The sequence below is a fragment of the Plecotus auritus genome (genome assembly GCF_963455305.1).
Source record: "Plecotus auritus genome assembly, chromosome: 8".
In the NCBI taxonomy this organism is placed as follows: Eukaryota; Metazoa; Chordata; class Mammalia; order Chiroptera; family Vespertilionidae; genus Plecotus; species Plecotus auritus.
Window position 1 is genome coordinate 7,056,576 of NC_137782.1, and position 22,322 is coordinate 7,078,897.

Here is a 22,322-nt window from a genome sequence, read left to right on the forward strand (position 1 = left end):
CGTTAATGGGCTTGTGTCTAAGCTGCCTCTGTCCGTTCCCTTCCCACTTCGGGCAGCAGGGAACAGACCTGGAGAGCGTTAAACGCAGCTTTTTGACCAAGCTGCATACATGGTATGCACATCCATTCTCTAGTTTTCCCATTATTCCTTCCCTGGTGAGTAATAACCAGGTTACTACAACGGTATCGCAATGGCAGGCCTCAGGTGACACAGCTCATGTCACAGAACTGGGATCGAAACTTCGATTCTGTGACTCTGGGCCACTGCCGTCCACTGTGTCACGTCCTTGCTCACTGTCAGCTTTAGCAACAGTTTGGAATCTGCTTTGCTTAGCAAGTTAAAACATTGTAACCACTTGCTTAACAAGTTAAAACATTGTAACCACTCGCTTAGCAAGTTAAAACATTGTAACCACTCGCTTAACAAGTTAAAACATGGTAACCACTTGCTTAACAAGTTAAAACATGGTAACCACTCGCTTAACAAGTTAAAACATGGTAACCACTCGCTTAACAAGTTAAAACATTGTAACCACTCGCTTAACAAGTTAAAACATTGTAACCACTTGCTTAACAAGTTAAAACATGGTAACCACTCGCTTAGCAAGTTAAAACATTGTAACCACTCGCTTAACAAGTTAAAACATGGTAACCACTTGCTTAGCAAGTTAAAACATTGTAACCACTTGCTTAGCAAGTTAAAACATGGTAACCACTCGCTTAGCAAGTTAAAACATTGTAACCACTCGCTTAGCAAGTTAAAACATTGTAACCACTTGCTTAACAAGTTAAAACATTGTAACCACTCGCTTAACAAGTTAAAACATGGTAACCACTTGCTTAGCAAGTTAAAACACATTTTACTAGCAAAAAAAACAGCATGATTTAAAAGAAAGAAAATAAAAGACTGGATTTAATTTTGAAATGAGAATAATATGTGACTCAAAGGACTACTTTGATTATTAAACCATACGATAGTTACCATAACATGACCTCAATAGAGTAAGAAATTTTTTTCAAAATAAAGTCAAAATACCTGGTATATCTGAAAGTCTTTTATAAAACTGTCATACACAGAATAATATGTTGTAGTCTTCTTTTTAAGTAGGAATAGACCCTTGCCTGTAGAAGCTAATGCAGAAGCTGGTCTATTTACAGACCAGCTGACCAGCCCGGTAAAACATGCAGAGACATTCATGACCATGACACAAAGAACATGCCAACTGCTAACTGGTTCCGTGACTCATCTCTCAATCCACCAAATACAGCTTCTCAAAGCTACAATATCTTGCAAGCATTCAATGAACTTTACTGGTCTAGCTTTGTTCTTTTCACAAACATAAGTAATTTCAATTTATAATATTAGAATTTTCTCCTGAAGTTTGATGTTCTCTTTCACTCTGAAAGTTTGCTCACATTTGAGTAGGGCTGATTATCCCATTATTATATACATTTACTGAATCTGGGTAATTTCCACATTAAGCACCCATATTTTATTTAAGATGTTTTAATGAGATTAACATGACTATCATTATCATAGAAAGTATGTTATTTTAAGGCATGTGACTTGAATAATTGTTATTTCAAAATAGCTTATTCATCTGGATGCTTTTATGAAGAAAAATAAGGCCCTTTATATTTATAAAAGAGGTGTAACCTTTATTGTTATTTCACACAGAGCAAAGCTGAAATGTTATGCAAAGAAAAAGCTTATAAAATAAGATAAATCATTATTGTCATGAGTGGATAGTTACGAGTGAAAAGTGTTTTGGCTTTTTTTCCTTCTCCCAAAGCTGAGTCTTATTATTTAGAGTAAAGCCTGGTAAAATAAAATGAGACTCAAAATAATGAATGCAGTACAGGAGGTCAACCACAATTCCCTCTTGTCCTTTCCATACAGGGAAAGAAGAGGGGAGATGAAAGAAATTGTCAAAAGTCAATTACACATTTAACAGATAAAAGGAAATATGAATTTTAAACATAGGGTAATGATTGTCCAGAGACGTTATTGAAATAAACAGAATTTAAATGTGCTACTCCTGTTTTAGAAAGCTAGATGAGACCAACGGATTTCAATGGCAAGAAATAATCATTTCTTCACGACAATGCAGACACAAAGAGAGATGTGTGTGAGGAGGGGCAAATATGGGAGAACATCTATAAGGAGCTGTTACCGACAGTGTAGAAAGCACGGGGACACTAAAATATTAGCCAGAATATTAATTCTCTGTGTAGAAAATATGAACCTGAAGGAAGGCTGGACGTGGATGGCATGAAGTAAGGTGTGTGAGCAAGCACAGTTACCGAGGACAAATGCAATGGTACAGGGGTGGGCGTGGCCACCGAGAAACTCCTCTCTGCAGACAAAGCTCCAGATCCAGGATGCCCGTGCTCCAATCCTGTTGGTGCCACTTAGCCACAGGGGTGGGCAAACTTTTTGACTCGAGGGCCACAATGGGTTCTTAAACTGGACCGGAGGGCCGGAACAAAAGCATGGATGGAGTGTTTGTGTGAACTAATATAAATTCAAAGTAAAGGAGCGGAGGGGAGAGCAAGAGAACCGGATAGAACAGCCGGATCCGGCCCGCGGGCCGTAGTTTGCCCACGGCTGACTTAGCGGCTGGGTGATGCCAAGCCGGTTGCTTAGCCTCGGTGTCTTCATCTATACCATAAAAAATAGTTCTACTTCATGCGATTACTGTGAAAACCTAAAAAGGTAATTCCTGGGACAGTACCGGGCCTACGGTAAGCACTCATCATCACCCAGCCTCGCTTTGGGTTGGAAGTATCCTAAAAAAAAATTGATTTTAGATGTCTGACTCTGGATGAGGATGTGGATGTGCTCACCAATTCTAAAACAGAATTCCACAGAATTCCGCACATGACATTACAAGCAACTGCCGAGGCTGCTGGCAGGCGTGGGAGAGCCCGCGTGTCCGCGCTGGGAGCAGCTGGGAAGGCTGGGCCAGTGCTCAGGGTGCTGTGCCCGTGGACCTGCCATGCTGAGTGGATCTTTCTGGATTACTTCATCAGGGTTTGAACAGAGAGAGGTAAACAGTGATGAGTACTATGTTTTTATTCTACGATGGTAGAATCTGTCCTCCAAGATACTGTTGTAACAATATGTTAGTGAATAAATCTCCATAATGAGAGACGAGCTGATGAATGATATGCCAAAGCTTTAAGGATGTTGCTATTGAAGGAAGTCCTAAGAAACCTGTCAGTATCTAAGAATCTCATGATAAGTTTTATGAAAAGCACTTGAAGGAAAATAATCATTATTTTAAAAAAAATACTCTCTCTCCCCACATACTCACATACCTACACATGCATATATATGTACATACATATGTACACACACACATTCAGGAAAGGATAAGGGATAACTGTTCTCATTATGTTCATAAAGAAGAGAGGGGGAAGTGTTAATTTTATGTTTTAGCTACAGCCATAGCCTTTGGGCTGACCACAGTTTCTTACCAAAGGAATGGAAGATTGGCGGCAGAAACATGGCAGAGAACGACCCTGGGTGATTCTTGCAGTCAAGCCTGGAGGAAGAGTGGGGAGTCTGCTCCGTCGGTAACACCCCGGCTTTCTAAGCACACCTCACATGTGCACCTTGGAAGCAAAGTGGCTCTTTACAGATGGGAAGAGCTGGCTGGGAGATGGAGGGGGGTGTCTCCATCAATAAAAACACTTGAAACAATTTAGAGATCTGTAGGAAATTATGGACTCCCATTTCACTTTCTATTTTATTTTTTTAATATATTTCTGCTGATTTCAGAGAGGAAGGGAGAGGGAGAGAGAGAAAAACATCATTGATGAGAGAGAATCATTGATTGGCTGCCTCCTGCATGCCCCACACTGGGGGTCAAACCCACAACCCGGGCACAAGCCCTGATGGGGAATAGAACCAGGACCTCCTGGTTCAAAGGTCAATGCTCAACCACTGAGCCGTGCAGGCCAGGCCCATTGTACTTTCCAAAGGAAAGCGTTTTGTCAAGACGAAGGCGATGGAAAATGCTACGGATGAGAAAGGGCATCCTGAGAGGGCGAGTCCTCAGAGCGACTGGAGCTGGAATGAATCTCAGAGGCTCAGCGAGGCTTCTGACTCACAGGTGGAGAAACGGTTGCTCAACGATGTCAATAATCTCCACATATAAAATCCTAAGCGACAGTTTGACCTTTCGACCGATAGCGATGATGCACACTGACCACCAGGGGGCAGACGCTCAACGCACAGGCATGGAACAGACTGATAAATCCCAGAGGGAAGGGGGGAGGGAGAAGGACAGGAAGAGATTAACCAAAGATGTTATACGCATACTAGAGGCCAAGTGCACGAATTCGTGCACCAGGGGGGTCCCTCGGCCTGACCTGCACCCTCTCACAATCTGGGACCCCTCAGGGAATGTCGGAGAGCTGGTTCCAGCCAGATCCCCACAGGCCAGGCCAAGGGACCCACCAGTGCACGAATCCCTACACCAGGCCTCTAGTTCTTAAATAAGGCTGCAAAACTAGTCGTGGCAGAGCTGGAATAGAAAACCAGGGCTCAAGATTTAAAGTGACGTGTCCTCCTGCTGCCTTCCTAAGGCACCTACTTCAGAATCTCAAAGCGACTTCATGGTCCCATTGCTCCAGAGTGGCTCTGGGAGGCAGATAAGGGAGACACACAGGCTTCAGGGACTCCGAAGTGAAATGGAAGAAGGACAGAATATTCCTTCATGGGCAAGGACATCCCCTACCTATCTAATATCTGGCAAGAAAAGAAATGCTGAGTGCACTTTCACTACAGAAGCAAGCAGGTGGGGGAGAAGTCCAAAACACTATTTCAATTCAAAAGCTGTACTTTACTACGTCAAACACTGTTTGGCTTCGGAAGCAGCGTGCAAGAACGCCGAGGTTTACTGCTTCCTGCCCCCAAGGCGCTCCCCGGCGGATGAAGAAGTGTCTGATAACAAAATAATTAAACTCTGAGTTTATAATAAAAATCCTTTCAACTGCTTTCTTCAATACCCTCTGACAGTTCTTTTTTTATCAACCTACCATGTAATGGTTGATACAAAAAAACTTACAGCAAATAAAGATTTTTATGGTCAATTTAGACCCATTTTGCAGCTGATTTACCTCTAATGCAACACCGGCTTCAAAGCCCCATCCAACATTGAACTTCTGTGGCCTTAAGGCTGATGCTGTGCTTTTTTCAAAACACTACGGGCACTCGCAACAACGAAGTTGTAAAGAAACACAGCAAGGTGCTGACCTCACAGTGGGAGTTTACAAAGGCCAGCCAGGTGACAGTAAAGCAAACACACTAGCGTCGGAGATGTCCAAATTGGGAACATTAGAGTGGTTCTAGTTCTATAATGCAGCTGGATATGCGAATTTATCGGTTCCGAATTTATTGGGCCCTGGCCAGTGTGGCTTTGCTGGTTGGGCGTCGTCCTGTGCACTGAAAGGTTGTGGGTTCGTTAATCCCCCATCAGGGCACACGACCTGGTTGCGGTCCCCACCTGCCATAGGTATCGGGGATACAGGAGGCAGCCAACCCGCGTCTCCCTCTCACATCGGTGTTTCTCTCCCTCTCCTTTTCTCTCTAAAAGTCAATAAAATATTTTTTATTTGAATAAAATGCTCAAAGGACATTTTCTAACATCTCTCATATGGGTTCGTAATCTTATTTATTATCAAACCGACGGAATTTCATATTCAAAGATAGAAGGATCCAGTGTCTGCTACTTGGTTCTAATAGAATTTTGGTATTTCCTTGAGGTGCTGAGACACTGAACTTTAAATCCATGCAGTCCTTCCTGGACCAGCGAACACTATCATGAGGATAATGTCAAACCACAGAGCAACACCTCAAAAACAAGAACCAGCCCAGACGAAAAACTCCCAATTAACCTGAAACCCTTCACTGACCGGATTAGATTCTCTAAGACAAGCCTGGAACCGAGGCAGTTTCTCCCAGCTTTCCACAGGCCCCGGACCTCGCTAAGGTTGGACTGGTCTCTGGGGTATACAAGCTTCAGACTGAAGTCAAAATTTAAATCTCTAAGTAAGCACTCACATGGAAAACCACTTACGAAATATGAGTAAAGTACCAAAAATCAGAATTTTAATTTATGAGAAAAGAAAACTTTCAAATAGTATGACCCTGAATCCAAGAAAAAAAAAATAATCCCCACAAAAGCATTTTAAATAAATCCAAAACTTCAGCTTCTTTTTTTAATACTTATGATATATATGTAAGCTAAGTCACTATTGATTCTACTTTTGGGAACGGAGAATTACTGCTTAACCCTTTCAAATGATTAAATCCACACACACACAGTGTACATAACATTACAAAAGAATCTAGCAATCAAAATTTCCTCCAATTCATAGTAACTTTCCTTCTAATTATTATATTACTTATAAAGATACTTTGTATTTCTGCAAATTCTGATATATAATTATTTACAGAATAAGTTCTATGAAAATAAAGCTTTCTAAGACTTTCATCGGTGTATCTACCTCAACTCAGAATAATTAATTCAATTAATTTATTATGCAGATTATTTCTTAATCTGGCATTAGAACAACTGGAATTAAGAAAAAGGAGCAGCATGCGATTATTTTCAGGTATTTTAAAACCGGAAGTACATACAACTTAAAAACTGAGAACAATAACACTGTTAAGAACAGATGCAATTTTTTGTTTTTGCATAAATTAAATTTGTGCAAAAACAAAAATAACACAGTATTTTAATCATTTTGCTTTATGCAAAATTTCCTAGGCAATTAGATACCATTAAAGGAAAAGAAAATTGTAGAACAAAGAAAATGTCTTAGGTAAGAAAGTATAACCTCAGTAGGAAATTTGGTGTTCAGCCTAAAAAAAACTTTAATAGTGTTTCTAATTAAAACTCACCATCATAAAAAATTAACCACTAGATTTAATTTCCTATTAAGTATACTGCTTTACATCATTTTTATTAAAAACATGTTTTATTAGATTTTCCAACTAAATTAAATGGTGAATAGTAGTTGCTTTTATTGCTGGTTTATATGCTTTAATAAATACTTGAACATATCCTATTCAGCTAAATTAGATGTAATTTTAGTCACAAACATACTTTTACTAAAATTTTATTTGCATATACAAGGAGCAGTAAAAGAGTATTATGTGTTTGTGTGTGTTCTTAAATTAAATCCCAGGTGTGCAATAATAAGATAAGACTGCAAACAAAATGTAAAATATATTAGAAGGGTATTTTTAAAAGCATTCAAGAACTGCAGTGCATGGCAATTGTCATAACTAAGAAAACAGTATTACCTGAAACCCATACAATCATGCATATTAATCCTCACTCAGGTAAGGCAGAAGGTAACACTGGCCAAATTAGCATCTGAGCATGAACTACACCTATACGACCCAATCCGCTGTAGACAGCTGCCATCTTGGCACTCCAAAACTGTCAAGTAGAAATATGAGGAATGTCTTCAAAAAAATGGTCTGGAACACTGGCTCCATGCTTTTTCCCACATAACTGTCAGTCATCCCATCTGAGATGGGTCCCATAAATCTGTGTGTGTGTGTGTGTGTGTGTGTGTGTGTGTGTGGTGTGTGTGTGTGTGTGTGTGTGTGTGTGTGTGTGTGTGTTTTAAGTTCCCAAGGTAGGGGGTCTATGATGAGCATATAATCTAAATTAGGACAGAAGAAAAAATGAAACTCCCACCACCACATCTCTTCCCCCACTGACTTATCTCACAACTAAATCACTGTTTTTAATTTACTTCCTTCCGTTTCCACTCCAAACAAGACTGTGGTCATTTTACAAGTGTACAAGTTAAGATACACAGGACATACCAGTGCATGTACCATTGTTCTGAAACAGAAATAATTCCCAATTTCAAAAACATTTTGCTTTCACATTCTCCATGGTGCAGCATTTTAAGTTACTTGAGAGCTTGGCAATTTTGTTTTGTTCAACTTAATAGGTCACACTCATGCCCGTAACCTCATTGTGTGGTTCACTGTAGCGTTCCATAGATAATTGTTGAACGAGTAATGAAATATTGGGCCTCTCACCACCTACCCTTGCCTAAGTATGCTCAAGACTCCACGTAAGAGACGTTTTAGAATTATTTCTCTGAGTGGGGCACTCTGTCTCCATTTTGGCTACCTAGCTCCTGAACAAGCTTCCTTGTCTGGGTGAATGCTGTGCCCGGTAAGCCTCAGTGGGAGGCAAAGATCCACACTACATAAACCAAAGGGGCCAAAGAATTTTGGAAAAACATTTAACACAGAATTTTTTTCCAATGAATTTCTTAATAACATGTCTTTGGAAAACAGTACAATGTGGATTATAGTGTATGGGAAAAGTGTTCTAGACTAGTAATATGGGAAATGCTCTAGACCAGTGGTCGGCAAACTCATTAGTCAACAGAGCCAAATATCAACAGTACAACGATTGAAGTTTCTTTTGAGAGCCAAATTTTTTAAACTTAAACTTCTTCTAACGCCACTTTTTCAAAATAGACTCGCCCAGGCCGTGGTATTTTGTGGAAGAGCCACACTCAAGGGGCCAAAGAGCCGCATGTGGCTCGCGAGCCGCAGTTTGCCGACCACGGCTCTAGACTAACACAGTCTCATACAAAAAAATCTATGCATTCCCTGAAAGAAGGAAGTAATGTTAGATTCTAGAGGTGGATATTCGTTCTAGTCATTGATATATAGGCTTTAAAGGACTTAAGTGGACATCAATGGGATTTGACTTTTTTCTCAAACAAGATATTTTTATAAGTTTTAAAAGCTGTCTTACTGACCTTTTGACCTTAGAGCCACAATATATTTAAAGGAAAATTATGATTTTACTCAAAGGTAAGCAATTTAAATCTTTATAATGCAGAATATTTACCTATATTTATAACATGAATAAGTTATCATTTAATTTTCACTAAACTGATATATATCGTAAAAATTTACCTATTCTTAGCAGTGAAGTTAAGACCTAAAGTTTTTTAAAGTTTATGATAACTAAGCATGATTTTGTAAGCTCTATTTATCCAGCCACACTTCAGTTAAATGCTTGTGTGCAGGTTAGACACTAAATTCAAATTGAATTTCTTTCCTGTTTATCAAAAATGGCCTGACCAATTAAAGCATATCAATACATTTCTAGAATACAAGTATTATGCTGAAAGAGGAGATTTTTAAATTCTGGCAAATGAACTATGTATTTCTAAGTGCTGATAGAATTATCAAATAGATTTTTGAATGAAAAAGTTGCATTGAATACGTTTTTTAAAGTTCATCACAGATAGAAGTTGAGGTAAATGTTGAACTCTTTAAGAAAAATTTTAACTCTCCAGTCCTTTTCCTGGCATATAGAACACTGTTAAGATTTAAATGTATAAACAAGCCACTACTTGATAAATTAATGAAGTAACAAACACTACAAATAAAAACTATATTAAAAATTTTCTACACCACTCTATTGAGTCAAAAGACAACCCAGGGCCATTGAAGACACTCTCCATTGAAGACAGAGCAATATTCTGAGATGCCATAACCAAAATCATAAAAATAAAATGATGGCTAAAGGAAATTGTATACTTTATTTCTTATTGCAACCTCTTAATTTTAAAGCTGATTAAGCTCATGTGCAGAAGAGTTGAGGGTTTGCCTCGACTTCCCTTTGTATTCCTGTAATCTAAAAAAAGGCAAAAAGAGAAAAATAAAAAAAAATTGTGACTTAAAATACAAAATTTTTACTGTTATCTAATAATCTTTTTAAGTTTAATAAAGCACAAAAATTCCCTTACACAAGTATTAATAGTTTATAATAAAGTATTATCCCAGAAAACCAGTTAAAATTATTTGTATTCATCTATCAAATGAGGCTGAGTATTTATTATGAGTCTGTTTCTATATCTGAAACTTTTCTTTTGCCAGATATTCTTTTTCGTTTTTAATCCTAACCCAAGGATATTTTTCCCATTGATTTTTTTCTTTTTTTTTTAGAGAGAGAAAAGAGGGGGGAGAGAAACACAACATCCCTGTGAGAGAGACATCGATTGGTTGATTGGTTGCTTCCCACAGGCGCCCGGTGGTCAGGGGCTGGGTGGAGCCAAGGACAGAACCTGCAACTGAAATGCACACCCTTGAACCCAAGGCCCTTCGGTCTGCAGACTGATGCTCTAACCCCTGAGAAAAACCAGCCAAGGTGACCAGATATCCTTTAATAAATAACCTCAGACAACAAAAAAACAAATATAGATCAACTGTTTTTAGAATATAAAAAGAATATACCATGTTCATGGATTGGTAGAATCAACATCATTAAAATGCCCATACTACCCAAACCAATCTATAGATTTAATGTAATCCTCATTAAAATACCAATGGCATATTTCACAGACCTAGAAAAAACTCTCCAAAAATTCATAGGGAATAAAAAAAGACCCTGAATAGCCACAGCAATCCTGAGAAAGAAGAACAAAGTTGGAGGGATCACAATACCATATATTAAGCTGTATTACAAAGCCACTCAAAACTGCCACAAGAACAGACATATAGACCGATGGAACAGAACAGAGAACCCAGAAATCAGCCCAAGCCATTATGCTCAATTAATATTTGATAAAGGAGGCATGAACATACAATGGAGTCAAGACAGTCTCTTCAATAAATGGTGTTGGGAAAATTGGACAGATACATGCAAAAAAAATGAAACTAGACCACCAACTTACACCATACACAAAAAATAAACTCAAAATGGATAAAAGACTTAAACGTAAGATGGGAAACCATAAAAATCTTAGAAGAATCCATAGGCAGCAAAATCTCAGACATATGTTGTAGCAATATCTTTACTGATACAGCTCCTAGGGCAATGGAAACTAAGGAGAAAATAAACAAATGGGACTACATCACAATAAAAAGCTTCTGCACAGCAAAAGAAACCATCCATAAAAGAACAAGAAAGCCCACTGCATGGGAGAACATATTTGCCAATGTTATATCCAATAAGGGCCTAATCACCAAAATTTATAGGGAACTCATACTTCTTAACAAAAGGAACAAAATAATCCAATAAAAAAAATGGGCAAAGGACTTAAATAGACACTTTTCAAAAGTGGACATACAGAAGGCCAGGAGAAATATAAAAACATGCTCAAAGTCATTAATCGTCTGGGAGATGCAAATCAAAAGGACAATGAGGTACCATCTCACACCTGTCAGAACGGCTATCATTAACAAATCAACAAACGACAAGTGCTGGCGAGGATGTGGAGAAAAAGGAACCCTTGTGCACTGCTGGGGGGAATTCAGACTGGTGCAGCCACTGTGGAGAACAGTATGGAGTTTCCTCAAAAAACTAAAAATGGACCTCCCATTTGACCCAGTGATCCCACTTCTAGGAATATACCCCAAGAAACTAGAAACACTAATGAGAAAGGACATATGCACCCCTATGTTCATAGCAGCACAATTCACCACAGCTAAGATTTGGAAACAGCCTAAGTGCCCATTGTTCTGGGCTGCAAACATTGCACAGCTCCTCCGTTGCCTGGGGGCAGGATACAGAGGGAGTAGGTCACCAAACAATGGTCGGTTGGAGTTTGGAGGGAGGTGGTGGTTCACGCTCCGGCCAAGCGTGCCCAGGCGTTGCACCTGTGCCCTGAGTTTCTTGGAAATGGCTGAAATGGCTTTTGTAACCTTTGGGTTGCCATTGTAACTGTCCTAACTCCCTCTTGTGGTTCCCGAGTATAAATCTGCTGTGACACCTGTGGTCTGCGCTGTGACACCTGTGGTCTGCACCGCAGTTCGGCCTTTACCGCGGTGAAGGGCTGCAACTGTAGTCACTGGCCAGCTCAGTAAAGGCTCATACATTTTGATCTCAGTCTCTGGTGGCCGTCTCTTGCGGGTCGCCCCATAACAGCCATCAGCAGATGAGCGAATTAAAAATCTGTGGTACATCTACACAATGGAATACTAAGCTGCTGTAAAAAAGAAAGAACTCTTACCATTTGTAACAGCATGGATGGACCTGGAAAGCATTATGCCAAGCAAAAAAAGCCAGTTGGAGAAAGATAAATATCACATGATCTCACTCATTTGTGGAATATAACGAACAGCATAAACTGATGAACAAAAATAGAGCGAGAGACAGAGAAGTATCGAACAGACCGTCAAACTTTAGAGGGAAGGCAGGGGAGGGTGGATGTGGGGGGTAAGAGATCAAGCAAAGGACTTGTATGCATGCATATAGGCCTAACCAATGGACACAGACACAAGGTGGGGGGGGGGCATATGCTACGGGGGGCCGGGGCCGAGGGAAGGTCAATGGGGAAAAAAGGAGACATATGTAATATTATACAGTATGTAATACTTTAAACAATAAAGAATTAAAAATAATAATTGATTAAGAATAAGAATACTTTTTTTTTTCATAGCTTCTCCATGCTCCCACAAATTTCTAGGATCTGGGATTTAAAGACAAAAGCCGACGTGACATTTCTACTTACAATACATTTAAATGAACGGCGGAACAAGCACGCTTACAACGTGTGGAACCTGTGAGTACAGAGCACCCGTGAGCCCTGGACCCTTGGACCGCTCTTCGGGACCCGGTGAAGCAGCGCGCAGCCCCGCATACCGGGGAGCCGCTTTCAAGGCCGGCCCCTTCCTTCCACCGGGCTGCGAGGACCTCGCTCACACATTTATAAGCAAAGCAAGTGACCATACAACCTTGAAGAGAGTTTAACCTCCAGGCAGTATTCTAAGTCTCCAGAAGACCTTTTAAGTAGCTTAACATATTTTACTTAATGTTTTTAAATACTCCCTATGCACTTTCTGTGCATTTTTTTTTTAGTTTCTGTGTTTATTGAGTAAAGGAAGCACTATAAACGTAAAATAAGCAGCATTAGCTGAGTATTATGCATCCACCTTGAAGCATTCTTCTCTAAACGTTTCATTCCAGTCCGTCTTTTTGTTCTTTACCTGGTTATCTAGCCTGCTAGCAAGACATTTCCCTTCTTTTCCTCCTGGGCCCCAGCGTATGGACAACACATACGGGGTGGGCCAAAGGAAGGTTTCTAGCTGCTTGTATGAGAAATAATACGATATATTATAAGTAATAAACAAGAATAAACTGTTTCACATACAGCTGTAAACCTACTTTTGCTGACCTACGTACCGTGATGAAGCTTCTATTATGAAGTCTTATATCTCTAATATGATGTCTATTTTATATTCATTCTTTCCCTTGATATTAAATAGACTGCAAATCTTTATAACCATAGGAATGTGAAAACTGGAAAAAAATGTTTTTTTACTCTGCATTTTATATGGTGTCCAATAAAGACATTAAACTAAATACCTGTTTTATAATTACTAGGAAGGATTCATAAAAATCACAATATGATATTTCAATTTCTTTAAAATAATAAATTAATTATGTAGTGTTAAAAAATAGAACTCTCTTATTAACTTGTACAATTTAATATTGTTCAGTCCCAATTTAGACCTAACACCCAGAATCCCCACTGATTTGAGAAAGAGGCATAAACTAAAAGTTTTACTACTATGAATTCTTGTTTTTGGTAAGCAGAAATTTTTTCACATTGGTTAGGTAAACTCTAATCAAATGTGAATGTTTCCATGGATATTTTTATTCCTTTAGATAGTATGTTACATAACGGTAGGGACCAGTCTTTTTTTTCCCTTCACCATTACATATACATATTTTAGCATACAGAAAACTCTCAGAGAAAGATAATATTACATGAGCACTAGTGCAAGTTATATGAACCTCTTTTTATAAAACAATGATGACAAAATCTTCGGAGCATGTACATATGTCTGTGTGCCTGTGTGTTTAAGTAGAGAGAAAAACCAGGAATGATACAGTAGTTTGTCACTCTGTAGGAGTGCGCGCCTGTCAGGGGAAAGGAGAGAAAAAAGAAAGCGCGGAAAATGTGTAAAACTGATGATCACAAATCATGACGATGGTAGAAAGGTATCTTTTCATCACGTAAATAATGGCTCACTTAAGAACTATCTCAAATGAAGAAACTAAAAGCAAACCAAAAGCATAAGATATAGTCATTAATATGGTATTTGCATTTTAGAAGAAAAACAGCTAGTAGGTAAAAATAATATGGTTTCATACAGTGATAAGCCCTCTGAAAAATGTTAGGATTTTCAGGGGTCCTCAGACTTTTTAAACAGGGGGCCAGGTCCCTGTCCCTCAGACCGTTGGAGGGCCGGACTATAGTTTAAAAAAACAACTATGAACAAATTCCTATGCGCACTACGGCCGGGGACGAGTCGGCTGCTAAGCAGGACAGGCAGCGGCACCCGGCGGGCCTGATAAATGTCCTCTTATCCTCGGCGGGCCGCATGTGGCCCACGGGCCGCAGTTTGAGGACCCCTGAATAGGGAAGATAATCTTGAGGTCAGGGAAGCTATCAGGGCACGGACAGCACTGAAAGCCACAGGCCTCCATGGGATTACTGGAGAGTGGCGTGGAGGAGCTGTGCCCTAGAGCCCTCCGGCATCCCGAGGTTAGGATGTGGGAAGGAAGGCCCAGGGATGAGCTGAGCCAGGGAGAGGCCCAGCAGGAAACAAAGGGTGTGTTTTCCTTAGAAGTCAGCCTTGGAGATGAGGAATAAGGTCTGACCGATGAGTCAGGCAGCATGGAGATGGCTGGTGATATTCATAACAGCAAGTAAAGTAGAGGGGCGAGGATGAGTCTACCTGAGATGAGCCAAAAAAAAAAAAAAAAAGTAGAGAAGAGGAAGCAGAGATGCTGAGACAACTCTTTCAATGAGCTTCACGGTGAAGTGTGTTATAGGGAGGTGCAGAGAAACGCAATGACGGGACGGACAAAATGGGATCCACAGGGGCTCTCATAAGAGGATGTTTATTACACCATGCTTATGTGATCATGGGAAAACCTGTGATGCGGGAGAAAGAAGAGATGATTTCAAGAGAAAACTCAGTGAGGAGTATGAGGAGAAAGAAGAGATGATTTCAAGAGAAAACTCAATGAGGAGTATGAGGAGAAAGAAGAGATGATTTCAAGAGAAAATTCAGTGAGGAGTATGAGGAGAAAGAAGAGATGATTTCAAGAGAAAACAGTGAGGAGTATGAGGAGAAAGAAGAGATGATTTCAAGAGAAAATTCAGTGAGGAGTATGAGGAGAAAGAAGAGATGATTTCAAGAGAAAACTCAATGAGGAGTATGAGGAGAAAGAAGAGATGATTTCAAGAGAAAACTCAATGAGGAGTATGAGGAGAAAGAAGAGATGATTTCAAGAGAAAATTCAGTGAGGAGTATGAGGAGAAAGAAGAGATGATTTCAAGAGAAAACTCAATGAGGAGTATGAGGAGAAAGAAGAGATGATTTCAAGAGAAAATTCAGTGAGGAGTATGAGGAGAAAGAAGAGATGATTTCAAGAGAAAACAGTGAGGAGTATGAGGAGAAAGAAGAGATGATTTCAAGAGAAAACAGTGAGGAGTATGAGGAGAAAGAAGAGATGATTTCAAGAGAAAACAGTGAGGAGTATGAGGAGAAAGAAGAGATGATTTCAAGAGAAAACTCAATGAGGAGTATGAGGAGAAAGAAGAGATGATTTCAAGAGAAAACTCAATGAGGAGTATGAGGAGAAAGAAGAGATGATTTCAAGAGAAAATTCAGTGAGGAGTATGAGGAGAAAGAAGAGATGATTTCAAGAGAAAATTCAGTGAGGAGTATGAGGAGAAAGAAGAGATGATTTCAAGAGAAAACAGTGAGGAGTATGAGGAGAAAGAAGAGATGATTTCAAGAGAAAACTCAGTGAGGAGTATGAGGAGAAAGAAGAGATGATTTCAAGAGAAAACTCAGTGAGGAGTATGAGGAGAAAGAAGAGATGATTTCAAGAGAAAACTCAGTGAGGAGTATGAGGAAAAGGCATTTAAACTATAAGGAAAGGCTTAGGCTTAGGCTGGAGAAGGAACAATTAGAGACAGGTGTTTATCCCGTAGGCACACATCCATATATGATGAGAAAGGGCTTTCTCCTCAGAGTACGTAATACTCGAAGGCGTTCCACTACATTTTATTAAAATCAGTGTAGATTTAAGTCACACCAGCTGTCCCCAGCCAAAGAGCCACAACTGGCAATTTCAATCAAGAAAACCATGAATTTATATCATGACATTTTCTTGTTATTTAAATTCTCCAAAGTTATAGACTAAACAAGATAATAGTATAAACACATAAAATATATATGAACAATTATTAATAGTGAGAAATACATATATTTTTCAGTTATTCTATTATGCCAGTGAAATGCAATTTCCATTCAAAATCCAACTGTGGACAAGTCTACATATATTAGAAGAAAAGAGATAGCACATATCTAAACCAGAACTTCATTCTTAGAATGTTCCCATAGATGTGTCTTTCCTACTACTCTAGCTATTCTACTCTGTGGCGAATAAGATGCAATTTTAAAATCACTGATCAATGCACTCCTAACTTATGCCAACAAACATCAGCATCTTTTAAACTCATCTGTAGTGTGAAAAAGAAACCCCCTGCCTTTTGTTGGATGTTTTATATGCTTAAAACTAGAGCTTTCTTAAACCTTGACAATACAAGCATAACGTTAATAGCAGCTAGAAATTCAGCAATACATAACCAGTGTTTCTTTTCTTTTTTTTAAATTGATTTCAAAGAGGAAAGGAGAGGACGAGGGAGATAGAAACATCAATGATGAGAATCACTGATCGGCTGCTCCTGCATGCCCCATAACCTTGGCACGTGCCCTGATCAGGAATCAAACCGTGACCTCCTGGTTCACAGATCAGTGCCAACCACTGAGCCACACCAGTCTGGTACAAGTAAATATTTTTATTTCCCTTCTAGAGATGTAGGCACAAAACTATACGGTCACAGAAAATTCATGTAAACTCATTACAAGAATAAAAAACTGATGTTGAGTAAAATTGGCCCATTTCCTTCTACTTATAACTCTTAATTTTAATCCATAATTACCCAAGTAATACATTTACTTACATGCATAACTTCAAACTTACAAAGACAAAAAATCTACAAAGATAGTTTTTAAAGATCTCTGAAAATATTAGACCTTAAGTGTCTTAACTACCAAGTCTACTTTCTCTGCATATCCAGTTTTCTTTCTGTCAAGAACAATGGGGTGATTCAGGAATCTCCAATGGGCCAAGGAACGTAAGAGATCATCAGGGGAAAGGGCGTCAATCGGGAAAAAGTGGAACATCTGTAATGCTTTCAACAATATATTTTTTTAAAAAAAGACATCATGACCTTTCTTCCCTGTACAGCTAAGTAAAGGAGCTCAACTTCCCAGCAAAATATTTTCTTACCCAGCAAAATCACTCTGTAAAATGACCTTTTTATATCCACTATTTTTACTTACCACCTTGTCTTTTAGTGAAATAAAAAATCCAAATTACCCATATGATCATGTTTAAACTCTTCATTTAGTCAGAAGAATGAAGGCCCAAGAAACCACAGCTAGAAACCCAAACTAGTTCAGGGAGCAAAACATGGGCAAGCGTAGTCTTTTACAACTCACATCTGTTTCCAAGTCAGTCTCACGCCCCAGTTTTGAGCAAGGTACCTGAATTCCAGAATAACAAAGTGGATAATACAACCTGAGCCACAGAAAAAGCCCCCTCAGAAACAGATAACGGATTGACACAGGAGTAAGCGGCAGCTGTTTAATACATTCTGATTCTGTTGCTGCTGCTTTGAGTGTGGGTATGTGTTCTTCCGTTCCGAGGACTTACCATCCTGCTGGCCTTGAAGAGCCTGGGGACTCTGCACTCTTTCCTCAAGATTGGAGCTGAGGTCAGAGTTCACAGCTGACATCCGCGTGGAATCGCTCATATCAAATTCATCACTTTCTATTGAGCTTTCATCCTGAAAATGATTTTTAAACATCATCAAGCAAGATGACAATCTTATACATTTACACAGTGACCATTTTATCCGTTGGGTCAACTAGAGTTTAGTCAGTACTGTTACAGAACGCAGTAAAATATGTTACACATTAGTAGATACTTGAAATAACAAATAATGGAATAATTTCTCCTGTTAAGGAATTTCAAGACTTGTGAAGATGCAAGCAATGTATCTATGTACGGGCAGATTTAAAAGGTAAAATAATGTGTTTAGTCCAGCCGGTGTGGCTCAGTGGTTGAGCCTGGACCTATGAACCAGGAGATCATGGTTCGATGCCCGGGTTGGGGCTCGATCCTCAGTGTGGGGCATACAGAAGGCAGCCAATCAATGACTCTCTCTCATCATTCATGTTTCTATCTCTCTCCCTCTCCCTTCCTCTCTGAAATCAATAAAAATATATTTTAAAAACAACTAAATAAAATAAAATTATATGTTTAGGGAGGATAGAGTTGGGGATTTATTCTGAATTACAAAAGAATAGATTTTTTAAAATTAGCATAAAACTTCCTAAAGAGTCAATCACAAAACATAGCATAAAGAGAAATACATGCTTCGGTTTTAAAAAATGAATGACCTAATAAAATATTATAAACAAAAATCTTAGATTGCAATAAATAAAAAACCAAAAACTACTCATTGGCAAACAGGAAGTGGACTCAAGTAATAGACACACTTACTTGCCAGATTCCACAGCCTAGCACATCTGTCCCTTCCTCACAAGGGAATACACATCGTACTGCAACCACAAAACGGAGTTCTAGGAAGCGTGTGAAAAAGCCACGTACTGAAAGGCAGTTCACCAAAGGCTAGTTTGCCAAGTGGCCAATTCATCAAAACCTGTCCAATATTAAACAATACCTAAAATATTTTGCAGTAGACATTGCACTGAAGGAAACCCCTTTTGGAGAATTGACTTTGGACAAATGGCGTGCTTATGTAGACAGGAAGGCGTGAGGAACCCGTGTAAAATATAGTAAATGTTTAATGGAAATCAGTAGGTTTGCCTCTCATTTGTAAGTGTGTGAGGTGAAAGTCCCACGTTAACGTAATAATTAATAGTAGCAGTGCCGCCATGTATGTTGCAAACACCATTCTTTATATTTGTTCACTCGCTTCACCTTCATCACAACTATGAGTTGGGTACCAGGATTCGTCCCATTTTACAGACTGAGAAACTAAGGAACAGAGCAGGCAAAATGTTGTCAATTTATTTACTGTTTATTTCCTTTATCTACAAGAGTACCAGTTATATAGAAGGTACTCAATAAATATTGAATTAATTTATCATAATGTAAATACAACTGATCAGAAAAGACCATTTCAATTGAATGTCATTTTAACACGACTTAACTTCCTTAATCACCTTTCTATCTTTCTATTGCTATAACTGCTAAAATTTTTAAATAATCTCATCATTTATCTGCATATTTTTTAAGACAATGTACATCTAATCTGGTATTTCAAAATTTAAGGATAAGCATGTTTTTTTTTCCTAATCTAGTTATAAATTTGAAAGAATCTAATGCCTTTGTGTGAAATACTAATAATTTTTTAGAAGCCAGAAGGGCTCAGCATATATGAGGTTTATTGTTGGCACAAAGTTGATCATCTTACTTTATGGCCTAGTAATAAACATGTCAACATCTAAATGAGCTTTCTACAAACACTTTGACAGCTCTAACTAGTTTATTATGAGATTGAAAATATTTTTTCAATTATGTGATGAATCATGGGAATAATTTTTCCAGTGTCAGGGATGGGTTGACATTAATATTTTGTTAATTGTTTCTCATGACTGTAACCCAATAGTCTATATATACAAAAGGCTAATATGCAAGTGTCCCTGCAGGAGTTCGACTGGGAATTCTATCGCTTGCTATGATGTGTGCTGACCAGCAGGGGGTGGTGCGGAACGAAGGGAGGCCCTGGCCGGTAGCCGGAAGGCCCCGATCGGCCTTGATCACCTACCAGGCCTAGGGACCCTACCTGTGCATGAATTTCGTGCACCAGGCCTCTAGTTTTATTATAATTTATTTAACCACTTATATAGAGCCATCTGGTAATATGGAATCTGACACTACTGTTGCAGTAATCCAGATATTCTTATAGAGTGTACCTGTACAGTTTTTTGAGATAAAACAATTTTATAAATATAGTTTTGAAATTAAATTAGCTGAGATAAAGAAAACCAAAAATTTAATTTGAATTTTATAAAGTTAGCTCAACAAAGTAATTTTGAAAGAATGTAATAATACTTCACCAAATAATGCTATATTTGAAGAATGGATATTTAATCATATTCCTGTTATAGTGAAATTTCAAGGACTAGAGAATTTATTAGCCTGAGAAATTATTCCAAATATAGATAATCTAAGTATGTTTATCCATTAATGGCTGCTAACTAGTTAACAAGGACTTACTAGGCCCATATTGTTATGTCTTTTGGGAAATATACACAGGGTATATACACAACTTGATAACTTGGTCCCTGCCTTTGATATATTTCAACTAAACTGGGGAGTTAATTAGCATTCTAGAGAGTATTCAACAAATGCACATTTTGTGTCTAATACATGCCAACAAGAACATTGCAAGATTGTTCCTATACAAATTAAGTACAATAATTTGAAACATCAAAACACCTCTCATAAGAAGAATCACTACAAGTTGTCTCTAGATCTAGAAAATGCATAGAAGTAGACAAACAAATACATAGAATGGTCAGGTGAAAGATAACTTTAAAATATATACAAGATTTGGATGGGAGAGAAATAACTATACTTGAAATACCTATTAAATTCACTTTTCTGATTTCCAGACAAAGTAGCCTTAGTGCTAAAGACTTGGATACTCATGTGGTATACTCCCCCCTAAAGTTTCTAGCACTGTCCCAAGGCCAGCTCGATGGAGCTCATTACAGAAAATGAGCCTTCTTGGGAATGAACAAATTCCCACCCAGCACTAAGGCAGTTTTGTTAAAACAGGGAATCTCTACAGTCTTCGTCTGTGCAATCCTGGTGACCTGCCTTTCATTAAGAAATAAATTAGCATCTTCAACCTGCCATGGTGCTCAATAAGACAGTCATGGCTATCAAACGCCATTCCGACGTGTGGTCACAAACATGGATGTTTCCGCCTCACCTCGTCTTGCTGTGAGCTGAGCAGCTGCAGTTTCATGTGCTTCATGTAGGCCATGGTGATCGGCATGTTGTAGTCAATCATGCTGGTCACCAACGTGGGAGGCTTCCCGTTATCTGCAAGGAGACAGAGTGAATGGGTAACGAAAGGGCCCTGCGTTCCACCTGCACTTTCAGAAGGACTCCACTTGTTCACACGGAAATGAGACCCCAGAGACTAAGTGTCTAGGCCAGTGGTCGGCAAACTCATTAGTCAACAGAGCCAAATATCAACAGTACAACGATTGAAATTTCTTCTGAGAGCCAAATTTTTTAAACTTAAACTTCTAACACCACTTCTTCAAATTAGACTCGCCCAGGCCGTGGTATTTTGTGGAAGAGCCACACTTAAGGGGCCAAAGAGCCGCATGTGGCTCGCGAGCCGGGGTTTGCCAACCACTGGTCTAGGAGACTCGCAAGCATCAGAGATGGATTGTAGAGAAAATAACGAGTCTCTTCAGAGGTGTCATGCGACAAATTCGCACTGGGGGTAAAACAGTTATTTCTAACTTCGGGGGGGCTTTTGCTATCCTGGGTAACAATGACTGAAGGCGGTATAGTAATTAATATCTGTGTTTTCCGATGGTCTTAGGCGACCCACAGGTTGAGAACCGCTGCTGTAGCGCCTAAGACCATCGGAAAACACAGATATTTACATTACGATTCATTAACAGTAGCAAAATGACAGTTATGAAGTAGCAACGAAAATACTGTTATGGTTGGGGGTCACCACAACATGAGGAGCTGTATTAAAGGGTCGCGGCATTAGAAAGGTTGGGAACCACTGCTCTAAGGAAAGCTAAAGCCTAATTACAATTTGTATGTGAGAATTTCCAATGAAGGGGCTCCATACTACTCATCACTTAGAGAAAAGGAGTTGGCAGATTTACAAGGGCGCCAAAGGAACATCCATTTCCTTGTGAATATGTCTAAAATACCATGAAATGCACAGCATACGGGAATATTAAGGCATTACTTTAGAAAGAGTTATTTTTCACGGCCAACACGGTCTTTATTGTCAGAGCGGGCACTGCCCTGCCCTGTACGTCCACACTCAAAGCTCCCTGCGTCCCACTCGAATAGATGAGATGATGCACTTGTCCAACTGCTTCAGCCCACCACGTTCCCATTAGCACGTGGGGTGCAAAAGGCCACCGTGAATAAA

The 22,322-nt window shown here is 39.1% G+C and overlaps 1 protein-coding gene across 6 annotated transcripts in view; it reads right to left on the reverse strand.

The window, feature by feature from the left end:
• Nucleotides 1-22,322, reverse strand: part of NOL4 (nucleolar protein 4) — a 236,212-nt gene that overhangs the window by 146,720 nt on the left and 67,170 nt on the right. For all 6 annotated transcript variants that reach the window (XM_080685158.1, XM_080685156.1, XM_080685155.1 and 3 more), the window contains 2 exons: nucleotides 21,123-21,235; nucleotides 17,807-17,939 (listed from right to left, as the gene is read on the reverse strand). In XM_080685158.1, coding sequence (XP_080541284.1) covers nucleotides 17,807-17,939; nucleotides 21,123-21,235 — 246 coding nt within the window. The remainder of the gene's footprint in view (nucleotides 1-17,806; nucleotides 17,940-21,122; nucleotides 21,236-22,322) is intronic.